Source organism: Zymoseptoria tritici, chromosome 1 (genome assembly GCF_000219625.1).
Source record: "Zymoseptoria tritici IPO323 chromosome 1, whole genome shotgun sequence".
Taxonomy (NCBI): domain Eukaryota; kingdom Fungi; phylum Ascomycota; class Dothideomycetes; order Mycosphaerellales; family Mycosphaerellaceae; genus Zymoseptoria; species Zymoseptoria tritici.
This window is the reverse complement of record NC_018218.1, coordinates 3,091,299-3,111,835: the sequence shown is the minus strand read 5'-3', so window position 1 is coordinate 3,111,835 and position 20,537 is coordinate 3,091,299. Positions and strand designations below refer to the sequence as shown.

The 20,537-nt window shown below is 53.7% G+C and overlaps 8 protein-coding genes across 8 annotated transcripts; 2 read left to right on the top strand and 6 right to left on the bottom strand.

Moving 5' to 3' along the window:
* Positions 1 to 998: 998 nt before the first annotated feature.
* MYCGRDRAFT_78633 (uncharacterized protein) lies at positions 999 to 1,815 on the bottom strand (the record flags this gene model as incomplete). The annotated part of the gene is made up of 2 exons (XM_003856299.1): positions 999 to 1,275; positions 1,330 to 1,815. Coding segments are annotated over 2 exons (743 nt in total), but the record flags the coding sequence as incomplete, so codon positions are not given.
* A 1,005-nt stretch (positions 1,816 to 2,820) lies between these two features.
* On the top strand, positions 2,821 to 4,497 carry MYCGRDRAFT_102502 (uncharacterized protein; the record flags this gene model as incomplete). Its single annotated transcript, XM_003857276.1, has 1 exon — positions 2,821 to 4,497. The coding sequence occupies one exon, from the start codon at positions 2,850 to 2,852 to the stop codon at positions 4,281 to 4,283; it is 1,434 nt and encodes a 477-aa protein (XP_003857324.1).
* A 2,131-nt stretch (positions 4,498 to 6,628) lies between these two features.
* CYP-53 (putative P450 monooxygenase) lies at positions 6,629 to 8,652 on the bottom strand (the record flags this gene model as incomplete). Its single annotated transcript, XM_003856298.1, has 5 exons — positions 6,629 to 6,945; positions 6,998 to 7,085; positions 7,149 to 7,927; positions 7,976 to 8,182; positions 8,298 to 8,652. The coding sequence occupies 5 exons, from the start codon at positions 8,650 to 8,652 to the stop codon at positions 6,737 to 6,739; spliced, it is 1,638 nt and encodes a 545-aa protein (XP_003856346.1).
* Positions 8,653 to 10,048: 1,396 nt separating this feature from the next.
* MgMLG1 (putative endo-beta-1,3(4)-glucanase) lies at positions 10,049 to 11,044 on the bottom strand (the record flags this gene model as incomplete). Its single annotated transcript, XM_003856297.1, has 1 exon — positions 10,049 to 11,044. A coding segment is annotated over one exon (996 nt), but the record flags the coding sequence as incomplete, so codon positions are not given.
* Positions 11,045 to 11,531: 487 nt separating this feature from the next.
* MYCGRDRAFT_66280 (uncharacterized protein) lies at positions 11,532 to 12,702 on the bottom strand (the record flags this gene model as incomplete). The annotated part of the gene is made up of 2 exons (XM_003856296.1): positions 11,532 to 11,804; positions 11,862 to 12,702. The coding sequence occupies 2 exons, from the start codon at positions 12,408 to 12,410 to the stop codon at positions 11,532 to 11,534; spliced, it is 822 nt and encodes a 273-aa protein (XP_003856344.1).
* Positions 12,703 to 13,132: 430 nt separating this feature from the next.
* Positions 13,133 to 14,493, top strand: MgGlo1 (monomeric glyoxalase I; the record flags this gene model as incomplete). Its single annotated transcript, XM_003857277.1, has 4 exons — positions 13,133 to 13,243; positions 13,301 to 13,307; positions 13,408 to 13,793; positions 13,850 to 14,493. The coding sequence occupies 4 exons, from the start codon at positions 13,207 to 13,209 to the stop codon at positions 14,386 to 14,388; spliced, it is 969 nt and encodes a 322-aa protein (XP_003857325.1).
* Positions 14,494 to 15,367: 874 nt separating this feature from the next.
* MYCGRDRAFT_89478 (uncharacterized protein) lies at positions 15,368 to 16,522 on the bottom strand (the record flags this gene model as incomplete). Its single annotated transcript, XM_003856295.1, has 6 exons — positions 15,368 to 15,445; positions 15,524 to 15,723; positions 15,815 to 16,154; positions 16,259 to 16,273; positions 16,397 to 16,434; positions 16,489 to 16,522. 6 exons carry the CDS (start codon positions 16,520 to 16,522, stop codon positions 15,368 to 15,370), a joined length of 705 nt encoding a protein of 234 aa, XP_003856343.1.
* A 700-nt stretch (positions 16,523 to 17,222) lies between these two features.
* Positions 17,223 to 20,450, bottom strand: MYCGRDRAFT_66273 (phosphoinositide phospholipase C; the record flags this gene model as incomplete). Its single annotated transcript, XM_003856294.1, has 1 exon — positions 17,223 to 20,450. One exon carries the CDS (start codon positions 20,448 to 20,450, stop codon positions 17,223 to 17,225), a length of 3,228 nt encoding a protein of 1,075 aa, XP_003856342.1.
* Between the last annotated feature and the right edge of the window lie 87 nt (positions 20,451 to 20,537).

The following is a 20,537-nucleotide window of genomic DNA, read 5'->3' as shown; positions in this document are numbered from 1 at the left end:
CAAGCTAGCATGTCCTGCTGCCTTACCTTCTCGCCTGATTGACCGTCTTGCTAAGTTAGCTGTATGCTTCCCTGTACGAGTGTCTAGCATGTTCGCTGCCTTTATCGGTACTAGCAGCTACCATGTTTCGCCAGCTGCCCTATCCGTCACCATAGCGTGTCTTGCTAACTCACATGTACGACTCCATGACACGTCTTGCCAACTTACATGTACGGGTTCACCTGTGTTAATTGTTCCCGCGAATCTCGTCCCTCAAGACCTGTTGCTCCATTCAGGAAGGATTCCATGCAATTCATCATGGTCCTCGTGTGCACCTCAGGCACCATTTCCTAAACCGACCTCACGTTGTTAAGGAGACCATGGAACAGGCGTATAAATACAGTACAGTAATCTCGATGGCATGAGCCCACCGATAAAGGACGTGGCTAATGGGTATCGGAGCTGCGAACCAAACAAATAGGAACACCGCGAAAAAGCACAATCTCGATCCGCGAGGATCACGCCTCTCGCTTCTTGTAGCAGGCAGCAGCAGAATTCCGTCCTCTCATCCCCAACCTGCACTCTCCACTCTCTCCTCCATGATAGAAGATGCCATGGGCATGGAGCGGACAGCGTTGCCATGGTCTCCCTGAAGTTACTGTCTAGAAGCAGTCTCAAACTTGCTGTCCGTTGTGCACTCTCGCTAGAGCTTCCTCCGCAGCCCTCAGCCTCTCGTCCCGCAGCGCAGCCTCCTCTCCCATCTGGCGAATTATCTCCTCCTTTCTAGCATTTTCAGCATGCAGGTGATCCAGCTGTCGCCGCATTGCCTCGACTTCCTCAAAACTTTGTTCTCCAACGCCGGAGAAGGAGCGTTTGCGCTTCAAGCCGTTGGGAGAGTTCAGATTGAAAGCATCGTGCTCGGTGGCCGCCGTGGCAGTCTCCGATAAGCGCGAGGCTTGCGTGTCTTCGTCTTGTGCAGCTCCGGGTCCGGCTCCAGCTGCAGCAGCGGCTTCGGTGAGTTCATGGTGAAGAGCAGACGACTGCGAGTCGAGCGGCTCTTTTCCACTATGCACACGGCGGAGATGCTCGTTAAGATTCTCCTTGCGCGTGAAACCCTTTCCGGTGTGTCGCTTGCATTCAGTGAATGGACACATGAGTGCGGATTTAGGACCGCCGTGTTTGCCATGGACCTCACGCTCGTGTCGTAAAAGTCCGCCGGAATACGTGAAGCCCTGCAATTTCGCGCATGATGCGTGTGGACATCGATAAGGTCGGTCGTGCTTGTCCATGTGTTTACTAGATGATTGTCAGCATTTTGATGCGAGTTGCTCGGATTGTCACACGACTCACCTCCACTCGCACTTCCGATCGAACGTGATTCCAACACATTCATCGGCGTAATTGCAAATGTACTTGTTTGCTTCGTTTCTTGGTGGGTCACCGCGCTTGAACGCGCGCGATCCTCGCGGCGAGTATTCCCCAGCTTGAGATCCCGCATCTCCGGAGGCAACTGAATTGGAGCGTCTTTGATCTGCGTAGTGGCTCCCTTGCAGGTCCTGGTGTTGTTCCTGTTGATGATCCATTGTCTGTTCATGCTGATGGTCATGCTGGTGTTCATGCTGGTGGTCCTGCTGATGAGCCTGCTCCTGAGCCTGCTGTTGCTCATGTTGCTGAAGTTGCTGCTGGTCATGAGTGTAAGGATGATGTTGTTGATCGTGCGGATATGGCTGCTGTTGAGCCTCCGGGTAGGGCTGTTGTTCGTACGGATTTGCTTGTTGTTGATCTTCATGCTGCTGCTCCACAAGTCCATTTGTCATTGCGGAAATATTGTCCGCGAGGTTTTGCGCCAAGTGACGGTCTGACATGACTGAATGTGATCGCTTGCGAGACATGGGTTGTCCTTCGCTTGATGCCATGGGATCATCTTGGTGCGCGCTAGGAACGGGCGCCTGCATGTTTTCGCTGACTTGCGCCATGCTCTCTCCGATCGGTGAGTCGAGATTGAACGTTTGTGTTTCCGTCGAGTGGCGACGTAGAAATCGACGACGCGGAGTTAGTCGTGCTGCGCAAAATCCTGGCCGGCGGAAGGGTCGGAGGTCAGATTGAAGGGGCGCAGCAGGGGTAGACAGAGATCGTTGCTGATTATTATGGGACGTTGACGCAAAGTTCGAAAGATAAATCGGTCGTGTTCTGCCCAGCAAGCGTCCTCACTGTTGGATGGGTTGTTGTGGTAGAGGTTCAAGTGGTCCTGAGGCAGCAAATTTTGAGAAATGTAGATTTGCGGTGGCGCGCGGGAAAGCGGGATGAGAAGTACCGCCGGGTCGGAAGCTGCGCCCGGGGGAGACGCGTTTACTATTTGTACAGTCACCTCGCAGAGCCGGTGGTGATTAACCGCTCTTGGTCGCTTTTGCAGGGCTTGTCGATGGATTGATTGGTGGTGTTGTTGTCTGTGCATGGTGGTGCGTGTGATTAGCAAGGTTGTGAGGGTGCTAACCATGGTTTAGAGCTACCGGTTGAACGGCTGTGAGGGTGCTAACCATGGTTCAGAGCGACCGGTTGAACGCTTGTGAACGCTTGCAAGGCTGTTAAGCATGTTGCATGGCCATGCCCTTGTATATCAGTTCATCAGCCTTCAATGGCTTCACATTGGTGTCGCTGCTGTCAGCGCTATCAGAGCGGTGTTTGGTGAGCGGTGTAGCCACCGCTGGTGGAGGTTTTAAGCGGTGTGAGCACGTCGTTCGTGTGCTCGTATTCGTGACCGCGTTGCCTGCGACAGAAGGTGGGTTGCTGGTGCATATATATGGTGGTAGATCGCAGTGAATTGGTGTATCCAAACCTCCACTGTCCCTTCAATTGTCTGTTCACTCGCAATGCCCTATATCAATCCACAACACTCGTTTGCAAGCTCCAGCAGCTCCGACGCCTTTGATCCACCACAACACCCCCTTCCTTCAGCAGCTCGTGTCGTTGGTCACCGTCCAGTGCTCGCGAATGGCATGGTCGGTCGACGACTGTTGCCATGGCCAGCTCCAGCTCCAGCGACACCTGAGCCAGAGCCAGCAGCTGAGCCAGCAGCCGAGCCAGCAGCGTTCGAGCAACCAGTGCATGTTGATCGAGGGCTCATTCCATACACCATTCGTCAGCAAATCAAGGCTCTCAAACGCATCGCTGGCTGGACCTTTGCTCGCATTGCAGCTGCTCTTGATGAGCCATATACCACCGTTCAGAGGGTGGCGAATGAGGCAGCAACACCTGGTCGACACCTTCACAGTCACCTGCACGGACTGCGTCAGTTTGGCACCCCTGTGGCCAACCGGATCATCGACTATGTCACTGGCAGCGCAGAAGGACGCAGAGCGACCTATCAGCAGATCAAAGAGCAGCTCGAATTGGTATGCTCGGTCGACACCATTCGCCGCAGGCTCAACGAGCGTGGATACTTCAAGCGAGTGGCCAAACGAGCGCCGTTCTTGGATGCTGATGGACTCGATTTAAGGCCACAGTTCGGTCAGTGGTGCATTGATCAGAGCAACAATGGCCGGACCTTCCAGTTCGGTGATTCAGCTGCGTTTGGCCAAGGTGGTCAACAGAAGTTTCTGGTTATTCGTCGTGCTGATGAGGTGTTTGATCCGGACTGTCTTGGGCCAAAATACCGGCGCCAGAAGACGCAGCTGGTGTTTGGCTTCATCTGCGGTAACAAGAAGAGCAGACTCATCTTCTGGAACAATCAATGGGGCAAGATGACCGCTGCGAGCCTGAAGGAGCATGTGATACCAGAGCTGCACCGCTTTTGGCGTGAGTGTGGTGATGCAGAGGCTGCGTTGCGACTGCAAGAGCAATTCGACAGCGGTGTCGAATCCTTCGAGAGCGCCTTCGAGACAATTGACGGCCGCTTTGGAAGCCCAACACCTGTGGCCGAGGACGCCATTGTCGACGATGCTGTCAACGGTGATGTGGATATCTCGGTCACCCACGATGCCATGCCAATGCTCATGCTGGACGGTGCATCGGTCCACAAAGCTCCAGCCTTCCGCAACGAGCTGGATCGCCTTGAGATCCCTCACAGTCTCGACGTCTGGCCAGCCAATTCACCAGACCTCAATCCAATTGAGAACGTGTGGGCCATTATGAAGTATCGCCTGAATCGTTTCTACCCATTGCCGTCGACTCCAGAGGTCCACAGACAGCAAATCCAAGAGGTATGGGACTCGCTGACGGAGCACGATATCGGTCGGATTACGGGCTCGTTTCGGTCGCGTTGCGAGAAGGTGATTGCGCGTAAAGGTCGCCACACGGGCTATTGATGCCGGCGAATCGATTGGGAGCGGTTTCGAGATGGTGGTGTTGGTGGTTGTGGAGCGGTGAGGGTGCGAAGTCAAGCTGAATTTTCAGCTATCCATTCTTTCCCGGATTTTGCTTTGTAATCAATTAGTTCGTCAAGTGAAGTCAGATAGACTGATTTAATTGGCTCGCTTAACGCGGGCCGCACCTTCCGTCGGCCTCAATCACACCAAGGGTCCCTTGCACGTGACATGGTTTAAGTGGGTACCCGTCGCACTGGTGTGTTGACTGTACGTGGCAGCGACCAGCAGGCTTCACTCTCTCGGTCACCTGCTTCTTGGTCAGTGGTGTCCACTCCGATAGGCAGAGTGTATGCGTCAGTTCGCAGAGAGCGTGACTCACTGTTTTGTTAAAGCTGACGGCGAATTGCATCTCGTTGCGACCTGACGAGAGACCGACTTTGCCTGACGTGGCGGTGCTGAGCCATCTCGACCCGGGTCCAGCTCCATCCATGGATGGTGAGACGAATCTTCTCGTATTACTAATCGTGTTAGAGGTCCCGTCGCACCCGCAATTGGATAAGGTATGGCTTCATCGATCGCTCACGATCACCATTAGAAGATATCATTCACCGACACCTCCATACACTGGTCTGGTTGCACATCCATGGGCATGGTTCGTCGTTGATCTGGTGAAACACGCCTTCAGCCGACGATAGACAATCGCCACCACTTTCGGCTGACTACGCCGATGAAAGTGAGGCGACGGTGAACCCCGGATAGATGTCCGGCTGAAGAGTCAAGGCGGTATCAGCTGACAGCATGCGGTATGCTTTGACGACGGCGATGGGCTGAGATCGATCGTATTTCGAGGACAGACGGCGAGGTACTCTGAAGGACATTTCAAGCTTCTTTGTGAACAAGATCTGTTCAAAGTCAGCGCCGACTGTTCCACTTTCAAGTCGCCAAAACACGAGATGCTTGAGCTCCACAAGCACTTATCTTTACATTCATACTCGTCAATACGGCAGGTAGTCGAATGCGATATGGCGACGACACCGATATACTCCAGATTGCTCGAGGTGTTATCCAGAGAGGCTTTGAGCCTGTACAAGCCAAAGTGTGAGGCCGTCATGTCCATGATGACTTCAGACAGTATGAAGAATGATGGGATCAGAGTCGCGGCCAGAGATTATATAGATCACACCGCTGTGTACATATACAAGCGGCCTCAGTTCAACCGCACCGGTGAAGCATGCCGGCCGAGATGGGGACAGGGCCCTACAGCAGGCCATTCAAGCATAACTCTGGGGTCTGGACATGTGCACAGCGAATTCTACATCAGCTTTTACAAAGGGGTCCGTTTCTAGATTTGACACTCGTCTTGCTTGAAGCCTAAATGCTTCGAGTAGTCGGCAAGCACTTGCTGTTCAAGGGTGTAGTACGAACGAAGATTCAGGTCTTTGGCGGTCTCTCAAGGTCAGGAACAAGATTAGCTGGACAGCGAGAGAGAGCTACCATTACGTCTATCTGATACAGCACGGTACCTGTACCAATATATAACACGTCTTGCTGACTTCTCGAGTATTTAGTATGTCTGCTAAAGCTACCCGTACGCCAAATAGCATGTCTCCTAACCGACCTATCCAACTATTCAGCATGTCTCACTAACTTGCCTGTACGCATATATAGCACTTCCAGCTCAATTGAGCGAGCAAAAACAAAAAAACGATTATGCAATTGATGATGCTCTAGCGAAGGAATTAGAACACATTGGATAATAAAGGAGTAAGGGCCAGAACATACGCGGACGCGGTTTGAACGCGCGCGGGTTTCCCCAGTAGAGATTTCGGTAACAATGACGTTATTTCTTAAATCTACCGCCTTAGACCTAATTGGGACATTAATGTGGGGTTCACACGGATGTTGATATCACTATCGTGCTTACCACTCGGCCACCGCAGCTGAAACAGGCATGCCCAGACATAGAACGGCTGTGCGTAGTTTTCATACTGATCACAAAAATCCGTTTATGGTGTCTCAATGTGCATCATAAATCGCTCGTTCGTTGCTTTGCAGGCCGAGACGCGATCAGATATACGCTGGCTGCTACTGATCCCTTCGTGCATTGTGACATCGCGAAGAACGAGCCGTGCAATCGAGAACGTGTTCTTACTCCTTAGACTCGACCGTGTCCACGAAAAGATCGCCCTCTCGTTCCTCACACGTCCTCTCCAATGCCTTCCGAACCGACTTGGCTCCACCACGAGACCCCACCATGAACGAGGCTCTGGAAGCCTACAGGACCACCACATCAAGCTCAAATCGAGAGTTCTACACCGAGAAGTTTGAGTCTCCCAGGGATCTGATTTGCACGACTTCTGAGCATGTTCAGTTTTGCTGTCTCTCCTGTCGACCCAATTGCTCGAACGCCCCTTTCCATGTCTATCGCAACTCTGAGTCCTTACTCTCTTGGTTCACCATCCCTCCACCTCCTCCACATTACACCACAACCCGCCCGCGGGCTTTGCTGTAATACCTCCTTTGATCTGCACCTCTCCCTCCGCATGCGGACACCCTTCTTCGAACGTCGTGTTGAACTTCCCGATCCACGCGGCGAGGAGGCAGGCGAACTCGGCGACGGCGAATTTTTGACCAATGCAAGAGCGAGGACCGTGGAGGAAGGCTATCAAGAGTTAGCAGATGCGGTTGAGGGAGGGATGAAAGGGAAGGCATACTAAGGAAGGAGTAGTTCGACTTGGCGGAGCCAGAGGCGTTGCATTTGCCGTCAGCGTTCAGCCAGCGAGACGGGTTGAATTCCATGGCCTAGTTGTGGAGTCTCGTCAGCATCACGTTCGTAACAGATCGAATAGTATGAAGACGACTTACGTCGCTTCCCCACAGCTCCTCGCTGACGTTGACCGCCACCGGCACAAGTAACACCGTCGTTCCCTTCGGCAACACTTGATCCTGGATGACGGTGTCCCTCCCTGCGATCCTCAGAGTCAGACTGACCGGCGGCCACAGTCTCAGCACCTCCTGACAGAACGCCTGCAAGTAATGGCAATCATCAATGTCCTGCGCGGTGATATCGCTGTCCAAGCTGGGAATGGACTTGCGAATCGCTTCGCGGAGTTTGGTTTGGATGTCGGGATACTTGCACAAAGCGTAGATGGCCCAGATCATGCTCGTCGCTGTTGTCTCATGGCCGGCGACGAGGAAGGTCATGAGTTGGTTGACGAGGTTCTCGTCGTCGAAGGCGTTGGACTGCAGTGCGACAGAAAGAATATCCCGATTCGAGGTATCGTCAGACTTCTCGGACTTCTCGAGGAGAGCTCTTTTTGAAGCGATGAGTTCTCGACAGGTCTGTTTGATCACTGTCGTCGCTTCGTTGAGATCTGCGTTGCGTTTGATGGGAAGAGCAGCAAGGAGCCAGTGTGGTAGGAACATGGGCGCAAATTGGAGGATCTTGGTGAGTATGTTGCCTGGTGGTAGTCGCAAGACATTGGCATACGTCTGGCTGAGTTTGTTGCTGGGATCCGCGAGCGAGTTGAAGTCCTGACCCATACCACTCAGGCCGATGATGTCGAGGGTAGCGCGTGAGGACCAGTTGCCGACGTTGATAGTTCCGAGAGCATGTTTGTGTTCTTCGTCTTTGGCATCGCCGTCTTTGACCGGAGCATCGCCCGCCTCGACCTTTGAAGCCACAGCCAAACATGCCGCCAACTCTTGCGACTTCTTCCAGAACACGGGATAGATCTCCTTGATGTGGCGAAAGGCGAATGCAGGCGAGAGGTTCTTACGCTGGAACTTGTGCTCCTCGCCCTCGGTAAGAAGGATTCCACGACCGAGGATGCGGCCAAGTCCATGCTTGAGTTGATCGGGTTTCACAAAGTCGTAGTTTTTGGTGACGAGCACTTCGGCTGTGGGGAGCACAATTCATCAGTCCGTGTTCAAGACTCCGACATCACATCCTCCCTCCTCCGACCCATCAAAATCGACAACAACATGACAACATTAACGAAAGATTCAACATACCCAACGCCGCCGGCGTGCAAGGAACAACCCTCTCCCTGCCCCAATTACTATACCGAATCAACCCGCCCTTGCTCTCCACACTCTTCACCCACTCTCTCGCCGGGAACCCGCTCGGCTCTCGCATGATCTTCCGCGTGTGGCCGGTCAACCAGTGCGATCCGGGGGGTTGCGGGATGTGGCGAAGGGGACTGAGGAAGCGTGGGTAGAGGACCACATTGTAGATTGTTGTGAGGAAGAACTGGGTCAGGAAGAGGAGAAAAGTGGTCAGATACAGGCCAGGAACGGGCAGGGAGGTGCGGGTGGTGAGATAGAAGGAGGTGACGTGTGCTGCCGCGAGACGGATGAGGGTGTTCATAGTGATGGTTGATATGAGTGAGTTAGTCGTCTGGTGTTTGTTTCTTCTGATCTGAGGTAGTTGATGGTGCTGGTGTCCAGAAATTAGCTGGATCCGAAAGTCCTGATGTATTCGACGGCAGCCTGGTTCTGCCCAAAAGACGCTCCTTCTCCGGGAAGACGATGAACGAGGATGCAATCAAGCAATCAATGCAGTTGATGATGGGTTGACCTTAAGGATCCAGGGTCCATCCGCTAACGTGGTCGGTGATTCTAGTTGGTCCGACCCGGGTCACTACGAAGCTTCGTACGTCGTATAGCGTATAGCGCCATCAACCATAGACGGGGGAGTCGAGCTCCATCATCTTCTTCAAACAGCATGATATGGACTCACTTACTATAGGGAGAAACCAAGCAACCTAGCGGTAGGAATTTAGGTATGCTTTCATCGATCATCCATACGGTACCTGCAAGACTATGCAACACCTTGCTAACTGATCTGTACGATTTCCCACCATGTTCCAACACGAATATGCAAAAGCCCCTGCACGCATCTGCCTCCGTGCTTCCGCTCAAACTGCACCGACTAAGCTAATCGAGCGAAGCATGTAGGGCGAGGAGTGCGCGGAAGGTTGGTGAGCTCGGCATTGAGATCCGTTCTACGACAACGAAACTGTCCCATCGGTAATTTGGTTCCTTGTTATCGCTTGCATTTGACTATACAGAGTGCACCTAGGTAGCTTGGCGTGTGCAGTTTGAGCGGAAGCACGGAGGTACCTCTGTTGAAAGCTCCGCGAACCTTCTCCACGAGTAAGCATGGTACTGTTCACTTATTTTTGAACGGAGCAGGAAAGGTTTCGCCTGGACAGCTACCATCGCACCCGTCAGATCCAGCCCGAATGCCATATCGACAAGTGCAGAAACGTTCCTCCATTTGGATCCTATTATTGCCTTTCTCATTATGTCTTCCCACTTCGTTGTCCCAACTCTTACTGCGACTTGGTCACCAGTAGCGTACTCGGCAATATCTGCACCCTAACTCTGTTCGGCGCTACGCTCACGGTGGTGGTGACGTAGATGATGGTCGTCTCGACGACGATGACAGGACTGCTGTCGGGATCCTGTGTGGTCGGAACGGCGGTGGGAGTCGTTGGCGATGGTGGAGGTGCTGGCGGAGGAGTAGTCGATAACGATGTAACGCTGCTTACACTTGGTATCGGTGTCGGTACGGCCTCTGACGGCGGAAGCACACTCGTTGCAGGCAACTGCACAGAAGTTGCGCTCGAAGGAGCATTGATCGTGCCGCTCGGTGTCGAGGATCGCCCTTCAGCACCACTAGCCGTGACGGCAGTCGAGCTCGCAGCCGGGGTGACAGAGGACAGCGAGCTTGAAGCCACAGGAGGAGTATCCGCGACGGCCTGATAAACGTTCAGATAATTTACCGCCCAGTAGGATTCGACGTAGGCCTGCGGGTTTGCGGCCACGAATTTGTTGCAGCTTGTCCACTCGTTGGTCGGGTCGAGGACTGGGCAGCCGCCGTGGTTAAACAGGGGCCCGGCATAGCTGCCGCAGAAGTCGATGTCGAAGATCATGGACGCGTTGGAGAAGTACGTGTCGATGTCGCAGCTGCCTTGGAAGTTGGCAGATGGAACGCCGAAGGTCGATGTGTCTGGAGATGGGTCTCCATTGACAAGAGACGACGGAATGTTTTGTCGAGGAAAGAACCAGATCTGAATAGCGGCGGAAGTCCACTCCATGGCATAGACACCACCTCCATTGGCGTTGAAAGAAGCACCAGAGTTGTTCGCCTGCGTGGGAGCCACACCGCAAGCAGCGAACCCACCATCTTTGCCACAATCATTCGTGAGCAATGTTCCCGTCTGGCCAGCCCCAGCAACCGTACATCCTGGAGCCGTATGCAACGCCATAAGGTTGTCGCCCGAGTCGTTGATATACTCAATGATGTCAATCTCTCCAAACTTCGGCCACACACCCTGCCCATCACCTCCACTTCCCAACATCCAAAACGCCGGCCAGCTTCCACACACATTCGCCGGCATATGTTCCAAGTCTAACACAAACAGCCCTCTCGTCCAGGTCTCTTTGCTCACCAACTTCACTGAAGGGCGTCCCAGATTGGCCGCTGGATCGAGGACACGCGTGTGCTCCGCGCCGAAGACGACCGGTGCGCCGCCGGTGGTGATGGTATTGGCTCCGACGGGGTTTAGCATGCCGAAGGACTCGGCGGTGGGACGGTCGACGTAGTGTACGTAGCCGAAGGTGGGATCCCAGGTGTTCTGGAAAGCGAAGGCATCGAAGAAGGCGGGGCCTTGGAGGGAAGTCTGGAGGGTGTAGGACAAGGCCGAAACGGTGGGAGAGGCGAGGAGGAGGGCGAAAGTTGAGAGGAGATGTTGGGGCTGCATTTCGACGAGAGAGAGCGAGTGTCGTTGTCCTGAAGGTGGGTTGATGAACAGGGAGGATGGGATGATTCGAGAGATGACAAGTCGCGAGGTGATGAAGTGCCGTCTTGTTTGTCGTCGGAACATGCCAAGCGGATTGTCGATGCCTCGTTCGACGGGAAGGGACGCGTGTTTCCCATCTCGACGGCAAGTGCAAACAGTATCCGCATCGATTCTTCTCCACTTACCGTTCAATCCCGAAGAAGGCCAATGCGAAGATGTATTAATACAATAGAAAGCGGCTCTTACAGGCCTTGCGATCGCGTGTCTTCCGCAGCGAATATGCCCGATCCCTCCACAGGCAGTCGGATATCAGTAACAAGCAATCATCAATCGTAAACTCCCAGCAGCGATGCCGTGCCACCATTCTACTCTCTCCCAATTCGAGTCTGTCACTCTCGAGACCTCTTCCAAAGCGAGCAGTTCTCAAGATTCACATCGATCATGAGTTCCCTGACACACCCGAACTCTCACCGGCTCGACGCTCCTTGCTGCTGCTGGTGCTCGCCACGCCGTCCTCGTCGTACAGACTGTGCTCCTCGATGTACTGCACGACCTGTTCTGGGACCAGATATCGAATCGACATGTCGCGCCTACGGAACAGCCGGATCTTGGTCGAGCTGATGTCGTTTTGGACGAGTTGTTGAATCACCCAGATGTTGTCCTTCCATTCCTGTAGTGCCGCTAGGGCTTCATCGATGTCTGTACCGCTTCTCTGAAGAATCGTTAGTTTCTGTGTATGTATGAATCTGACGTCAAGACAATGACTCACCTCCACGATAAATGCGCCGAAATTTCGCAGAATGTAGTCGATATCCTTGGCCGCCCACACACCCGGCGTGCTCATGGTCTGAATGAGATCGGCACCTGCCAGTAGAGCAATACGACACTTCTTCTTTCCATTCGGTGTCTCGACTCCTCCCATGACTGTGTTGATCTCGTAGTCGAAGTGATCCAGCACCTTTGCCGTCTCCAAGTATTCACTGTGTAAAGCCTCCCAAGGGTCCACGCCGATCCAGCTGCTCTGCTGCACCGCCAGTGAGCACATGTTGATCCGATGCTCCGCCTTGACCAGTCCCTTCTTGTTGTATGCGTCGCCGACACATGACAGGTATGCTCCTACGACTTCGAATTTGGTGTTGAAGCGGGCGTAGTCGGCGGCCATTTCGAACATGCGCAGGTGGAGAAAAGTGATGGGTGAGAAGGAGCCGCAAGCGATAAGGACAAGGGGAGTGCGGTCTTCGGACATTATCCGTCGGCGTAGGCGATTGTTGGGGAATTCATACTGATCAAGAGTCATTTCGCCGTTGATCTCGGCCATGGTGGATGAGAATGGCGGAGGAGCGATGAGAGGTTTGTCGAAGGAGAGCAGGCCTTTGAGGGTGAGAGATGGACCGGTGTGGAAGGCTGAGGATCGGAGGTGAGGTGTAACAGTGTGTGATCTAGTGAATGTCGCGGAGAAACGGATGCCTGGATGAATGCGATAGCGGAGGTGACGTGGGCGGACGCAACGACGTGCGGCCAGCGTCGCTGTGGGTGGTTTATATGGCCGGGGATCTGAGTCAGTCGCGGTGATATGAGTGTTGTCGTATTGAGTGGTTCAGAGGGATATCGTCGTGGGCGGTGTGCGGTTGCTGAAGGACGGAGGTGTTGTCTACCGTCCACGGGTACCAGGAAGTGCTTCTATGACTGACCAAGCAAGAGGGGCAATTCACAGATGTGCGGCCTGAGGCATCAACTAATCTGCTATATTTGCCTTACCTCCTGCCTTATGCAAGCTCCTGCTGGCGTGACGGCCATGACACTCGATGGAGGTCAATTGAAGAATTAGAAGTAGCATGGTCAATTGAAACCTCGTAGGCCGTCGGCTCCAAGGTGTTCAGTCGGCTCGAATGTGCCGGCGGGATTGAGAGCTGGAGGTCGAATGGAAGAGGGGCAAGTCCGGACGCCTTTCAACGTCATCAATGGAAGCGACGACGAGAAATATATTCCATCCGCTGAGACCTTTCCGCGTCCGATATAACCTCACTTCTCGATACATGTTTTCTGCCATTCGACGGGTGAATCTGACCAAACAATTCCTCAATCCCTCAAGAACATACGCAACGACCGCAAAGATGACCGATACCTCCAAGTACAAGTTCAACCATACCAGTATGTTTGTCATATTGATCAACCATTGAGATACGTATACTGACGTGACATTTACAGTGCTGCGGTAAGTAACGAGTCCCAGTCAGGTCGTGGTGTCAAAGATGCCATCGTTGACACATTTTCTCTTGACCAAACACCCTGTCATATGCTAACAAACTCCACAGGGTGAAAGACCCCAAAGCCAGCATCAAGTTCTACGAACACCTCGGCATGTCCCAGGTCAACAAGTTCGAGTTCCCAGACAACAAGTTCGACCTGTACTTCCTCGCCTACAACTCCTCCAAATCCGTCTCCAAAGACAACCACTGGACCGATCGCGAGGGTATCATCGAACTGACCCACAACTACGGCACCGAGAACGACTCCAACTTCAAGGTCGCCAATGGAAACAAGGAGCCCGGCAAGGGCTTCGGACATGTCTGTGTCAGTGTCGACAACATTCAAGCTGCCTGCCAGCGTCTGGAGGATGCTGGGTACAAGTTCCAGAAGAAGCTGAAGGATGGTCGCATGCACTCTATTGCTTTCGTCCTCGATCCAGATGAGTATTGGGGTAGGTGAACCTTGACCTGGTGATATTCGCACCTCAACCCACTAACCACTCCACAGTCGAGATCATCGCCCAAAATCCCGTCGACAAGACCGAAGACGTCAAGGAAACCGACACATCCACCTACCGCATGAACCACACCATGATCCGCGTCAAGGACAAGGAGGCCTCCCTCAAGTTTTACCAAGAAACAATGGGCATGACCTTTATCCGCAAATCGGAGAATGAGTCCGCCGGTTTCAACCTCTACTTCCTCGCCTACGGTCCCGCTCCGTCCTCCGACAAATCTGCCAACGGCACCAATCCCGTCGCTGATCGCGAGGGTCTGCTCGAATTGACCTGGAACTACGGCACTGAGAAGGAGGAGGGCAAGGTCTACCACGACGGCAACTCGGAGCCACAGGGTTTCGGACACATTTGCGTGTCGGTGGACGATCTGGACAAGGCGTGTGCGCGGTTCGAGGAGAAGGGTGTCGAGTGGAAGAAGAGGTTGACGGATGGCAGGATGAAGAATGTGGCGTTTGTGTTGGATCCGGATGGGTACTGGATCGAGGTCATTCAGAATGAAAAGTACAAGGAGGCGCCGGGAAAGTATTAAATTTGATGTGTGATGATGGGGATGGATGAGATGTAGCTATTGTCGCCCTTGTCTTCCTTTCGCAGTCCAGAAAGCATGAAGACATGCAATTGCATCGATCCACCGTCACGAGAGAAGTCCACAAACACAGCCGTCCTCCGCTGCAGCATCCTCCTAACATCCTCCCGACATCCTCCTGACATCCTCCCGACATCCTCCTGACATCCTCCTGACATTCTCCTGACATACTCCTGACATCCTCCTGCCATCCTCCTGACATCCTCCCTTCATACCTGTATCAACTCCGTCCCTTTCCTGCGACTCTCATCAGCACAAGAGATGGTGAGTCAGGACGCCTTACGCCAGGCACAAGCCGAGCGAAATCTCTTGCCATTGAAGAGTATCATGTTCAGCAGAGGCAGCCCTGAGGGTGTCCCCGCCAGCAACCGCCGATGAAAGGATTGTCAAGGCACCTGTCGACCCGGGCGTCCAGTGCCGGGTCGGCGTCTGGCTGCGGAGCGGGAGAGGTGAAGGCGAGGGCGGCCATTGAGGCGACGAGCACGGCGGTGAAGTGTATGTTGTCGTCGGAAGAGGAGGAAGTGCGGCCGTTTGTTTTTGTGTGTGTGGTCTTTTTTCTTGTGTGGTGAGAATCAGTTGGTATGACAGAGTGCGGATGTTTTGCAGTCGAGGTGGCGTTGGGAAAGGACGGGAAGGATGAAGAATTTGGAACAGAACAGGGCGAGCGGAGGTGGGTGTCTTAGAATATGGCCTCCCCACCTATACCATGTCGCATCCAAGGTGCCCTTGGTATACGGCTCTAGTTCTAGAGCATGCCAAAAGGCTTGCAAGCGCTGAAATGCCGTGCGGAGATGCCTGCGTGACCGAGCGTCAAACAAGTTGTGAAAGGTCAGCGCGGTGTAAAAGGACTTGCGTTGTCATCATGCCGCTCGTCCATACATGTTGCTGTGCACATTTCACCCAACCTGCTCCTATCTCCGTCCTACCAAGGCAGCTCATGTCCTTCCCTATGCCAAAATTTGCCCGTATCCTCAATCCCCTTTTCCTTCATGATCGCCCACTTGAAGGAAATCGTCAGCCAAGAGCTCCTCATTTTTCGCTCGCTCGTAGAAGGGCTCAGAGATCTAGACTAACTCACCAACTTCGCCGCGGCCTCCTCCGCTTCGACCGCTTCCGGATCCGCATCTGCCGCAGGATTCATGTTCGTTTTCGTGATGCCAGGATGCAACAGACTCACGACGATTCCCTGGCTTTGCAGATCGCACGCGAGGGATTTTCCCACACTGTTGACGGCGGCTTTGGAGGCGCGGTAAGCGTACGAGCCGCCGGTTGAGTTGTCTGCACGTTTCACACATCATCATTAGCGCAAGTTCACTCTCAACGAAGCAGGGCAGAAAGAAACGGGATCTGGAGGGAAAAGAAGACATACCGCCTATACTTCCCACCCGACTACTAACAATCCCCACCTTCGCACCTCCTCCGTCCGCATCCTCCGCGCCCAACAATAGACTCTGCAGTAACGCCTGGGTAAGCAACAAGGGCCCAAAGGCGTTCGTCTCAAACGTCGTGGTCAGGATTTCCTTGGTCACGGTGGGTAGGGCATCGTCTTCTTTCGGACTCATAACGCCCGCTACGTTGAGGAGGATGTGGATGGGTTTGCTGGCGAGGTGGGTTGCTAGACCGGCGATGGAGACGGGAGAGCGGAGATCCAGGCGGTGGAGCCGGCAGGGAAGGGACTGCAGGGTTGGACCGAGGATGTGGTCGGCGGCCTGGATCGGTGAATCAGCTTGGACGTGCGTATGGGATGGAGCTGAGATTGGAGAGGAGGCGTCTTCGACTTGATGTTTGGATGCGAATGACCAGGTCGACGTACATGTACTTCGTAGCCCTGTTCGTAGTCGAATCTGTTAGCTAGACGTCCTCTTCACGTTGGTTGGCTCGACTCAAGGTGTCTCGATCTGGAACATTTCCGAACGACGAGAGGCTTGAACCAGGACGACATTCAGCCTACCTCGGAGATGAGTAATTGAGCAAGAGCATGGCCGATGCCTATAATGCAACACGTTTAGCATTGAGCAGCAGGAGCGAGTCGAGGCACGTTACCGCTATTTGCTCCTGTCACGACAGCGATAGGCATGTTTGGTAAGTGAAAGTCTAATATGTAAAGATAGCGAGAGAATGCAGATTTATGACCAAGCTGTACAGCGGTCCCAATGAATGTAAAGAAGGTATCGATGTGATGTGTAAAGTCCATTTTGAAGTGGACTCAACTCCGCACTCGCCTGCTCACATTCAGCGAAACGTCATCGAATACCTCTGATTCGCTGCCGGAGCTAGCACGCTAAGAACCGGCCGTTCTAGAGTGTAGTGGTCAAAGGACTTCAATAGTCTCTGCACCACAGCGTAGTCAAAGGGGCAGTGTAGTAGTTAGATGAGCAGCGACAACATGATCAGACCAGAAGATCCGAAAGTCTCTTTGGTCGATCTCATGGATCCCTCTCCCTCTCCCTATCGAATCTAAAGTCTCGAATGAAAAGCAGCAAAAAGGGTATATGACAAGAAAGGGGGAGGATAAAAGCACTCGACCCCGGCAGAAACAAAGTAAACAAAAGAGCCTCCCTGATTCCCGTCCATGGGAATTGCACCGCCCAATGTGTGATGCCGTTCAAAAGTCCCCAAGACGCCAAAGATTCACCGAGCGAGGGCCTGCCTGCGTGACCCGTGCTCCAGTCCTTTCCCCATTCCCAACTCCTTTGACATGTTGTGTCCGAACAGTTCTGTTTTCGCAAGTTCCTCTCCATCCCTTCAAATGCCAGAGGAAAATCGTCAAGTCATCCTCATTTCAAAAGCTCCCTCTCCATACTACTCGTCCGACTCAATTCTCCAGAGAAATATCCCGTCATGGGACCTCCAATCTCGCTACCTTCTCTCGCTCTCTGAGTACTACTCGTGCGACTCGGGGCTCCACTTCCGTTCTCGTTCTTCCGCTGCATACTGGTGCTACGGCTGAAAATTCTCCTCGGCCAGCCTCCAGTGCGTGAAACGTTCTCCGTCGGGCGGGTCGGACGGGGAGAATTGGCTCCGTGGCTGCCGGTACCGTTCGCGTACGGTAAGTCCATGATGCCATACGCGTTGTCTTCGTTGGAGAGCGAGATGGGAGCTTCCTTTTTGATTTTGACAAACAACTTCGCGTCGCGGTACTGTTCACCTTGCGGATTGAAGAGCGGTAGGTGGCGGAAACCTTGCTGAAGGGAGTCGAATTTCGCAGTAAAGGTGGCAAGCAAGACGGAGTTGGAAGAGTTGTTCTTGCCCTCAGGCGAGTTCCACACAGTCCATCGCACGAATATGAGCGACGGGTATTTGGTCTCCACTGCTAGGGTGATGGTCTGGTTGTACTGCGGGTCGAAACCGTTGCCTTCGATGATGCGAGTCCGTTTGCGCAAGGGAGAGCCAATACCGGAGGAGCCATCGCGGGCAGAGGCATCGGTGCCGCCTTCAGCTGTGGCGATCCCGCGAGCCTTGTCCTCGGCGGAGTACATCTCGAACTCGATATAAGGATTCATGCCACCAGTCTCGGTAGTTTGGTTTCGAGGACGTGGCAGTCGAAGAGCGGAGATGATGTCGACGCTGAACTTGACCAATTTCTTGCCTTTCTTCTCCTTTTTCTCGGGTGCCTCCGCAACGGTGTCGGCGATGGGGAGGTGCTTGGCGTGGCGAAGCTCTTCGGGCTTGAGCACGTAGCCTAGGCGGTCAGAGCCGGCGGCGAACATGGCCTCGTTGACTTGCTGATGAACATCATAGGTTTGCCAATTGAGTGCCGCCATTTGCACCCCGCGCCGCCAGGATTGGAGAGGGTTGAAGTTGGAAGAGTCGATCCGGCGGGCGCCAGGGTAGACACGCATGAGATACTTCATGTTGTGCTTTTCAAGCAGGGCCTTGTTGTTAGGGCCGACCTTGGTGAAATGCTTCTCAAAAGTGTTCTCGTTGAAGGAGTAGACGTGGTTGAATGTCCGGGCGTCAGGAGCAGAGAAGCCGTTGAACTTGATACCCTGCGAGTAGACGCCGAGTTTGCCCAATTCGGTGTGGATCCGGCTTGTGTTGGAATTGTTCTTTCTCATCCTGTCTGCTGAGGCGGGAACATCGTCGCTGTCATCTGCCGAGCTGCTCGGCGTTGCGGTCGGTCCGGAGGTGATCGAGCCGCGCGGTGTCGAGTGTGCATTGTATTCCGAGGGACTGGTCGCGACCGAGCTGGATACGAGCGGTGATGAAACGGTGCTGTGATTCTCCATGGACGGCGTGCGATTGAAGGATTGAGTGAGGCTCCGTGCTCGGCTGCGACCATTAGTGGCTTCATAGATGAGTTGCGACTGGTCAACGTGTTCTGGTGCAGCCTTGACTTTGATCAAGATTCTGTTTTTGAGTTCTTCTGGCGAAGGCAAAGTAGAAGAGTTTGGTACGATCGGCTCGGTGACCATCATCGTGTGGAAATAAGTCTTCATCAGGTCGACCATGGCCAATTGTTGCTCCGGACTGCAGTGGACTTCCAAGGAGACAATAAGCGGATACGGTGTACTGTTGAAGGCGTACTTGGCAACAACCGATACGCAGTCCTCGAATGGAATTTTGGTGGTCATGGTCCTGCCGTGGGTCACCATCGGTCGGCCATCGTCGCCATCCCAGCAGTCAATCTCGACACATCGGCATCCTTTGACAAGAGCGGCAATGTAACCCTCCACACTCGAGGCGCCTGCGACCTGTCGTCCCAGGAGGTACGTGTTGTGTGAGCTGGAGATGAAGTACTCGTTGAGCGGTCGGTCGAGAGTAGTAGGCTCGCCCTTGCGTTGTATCAAAGGCGAGCAATGAGAGGAGGTGAGGAAGTTTTGGAAGCTTTGCATGTTGAGCGTCCGCTGTCCGGGAATATGCTCGGCATCGGGGAGTGACGCCTTGTTCTGAGACGGTCGCGAGTACTTGTCAAAAACACTCTCCCAGTGAGCCCGCTCCTTGACAACATCGACGGCCTGCTCGGTCTTTAAGAAGTCGAGGAAAGTCGTCAAGTCCATATCGAGATCGGTACCAAACTTGATGTTCCTGTAGATGTATTGAATGTCCTTGCGTTCACGGAATGAACGAACAAAGTTGCGGTACTGTTCGTGATCCAATCCAGCAGCTTCGTCACTGGCCACGGCTTTGAAATGAGTCTTGACGGCGGAGTCGGTACAGTTGATCTCCAGTTTGCGGCACAACCATCTCGCATCGTCCAAGGAGAAGCGCTCAGCGCTGCCGGCAGATTTTCGTGCCATGACTCGACTCCAAGCCAGAGTCATGCTCTTCTCGCTCTTTTCTGGAGACGAGGCAAGTGCATTCATGATTTCGATTCTTTCCCGCGTAACAATGTTCAATGCTTCGGTCCAGAGCTTCAAGATGTAGTCGTCCGGCATGATGATGTGCATGGTCTTGATGGCTCGACCTTTCGATCGCTCCGGCACATCATACACAATGGTGACCCAGCGACCTTCTTGGTCTTCCGGAATTTGTACATCATCACGAGCATTCCTGGATTCAACACCAACACGTACCTCTCGAACGTCATCCACAAAGAACGACTTATTAGGCTTCGAGGAGTGCCAGCACACCCGAGCCGAACTGGAGTCCAGCCAGAGCTTGATACGCTTAGTATTACGCTTGGTGATTTTGGTGAGCCAGGTTCCGTTTTCCAGCACGGCCGAGCTCGCAGGTGCGATACCACCTTCAAAAATGCTCGTGGTCCGGGGTGCAATACTAGGCCGGCCAACATTGATCCCAAGAGCATTGGTCCGTTCGTGCGCCGAAGATGGGAATGCTGCATCCTCGCCAGCATCCTCGGCGGTACTGTCCAGATCCAGATCGGACACGTCCTGCGCGAAATCGGATGCTCCATTACTGTCACTCCGGCGGCGCACCAGAACGGGTCCTGCGCTCTGGTCACGCATTCTCAAGGAGTGATTGGTCGACGCTCTGCGTCGAAGTCTGTTATGCGCGCCGCGGGAGATTCTTCGAATCAGACCGGGACTCCGCCCAGCCGACATGGCCTCTGCCATTGAGCTGTGAGGAGCCGCTCGTGTAGAGGGTGAAGGTGATCGTTCGGAGAATGGTTGATCCGACATGGTGTGGCG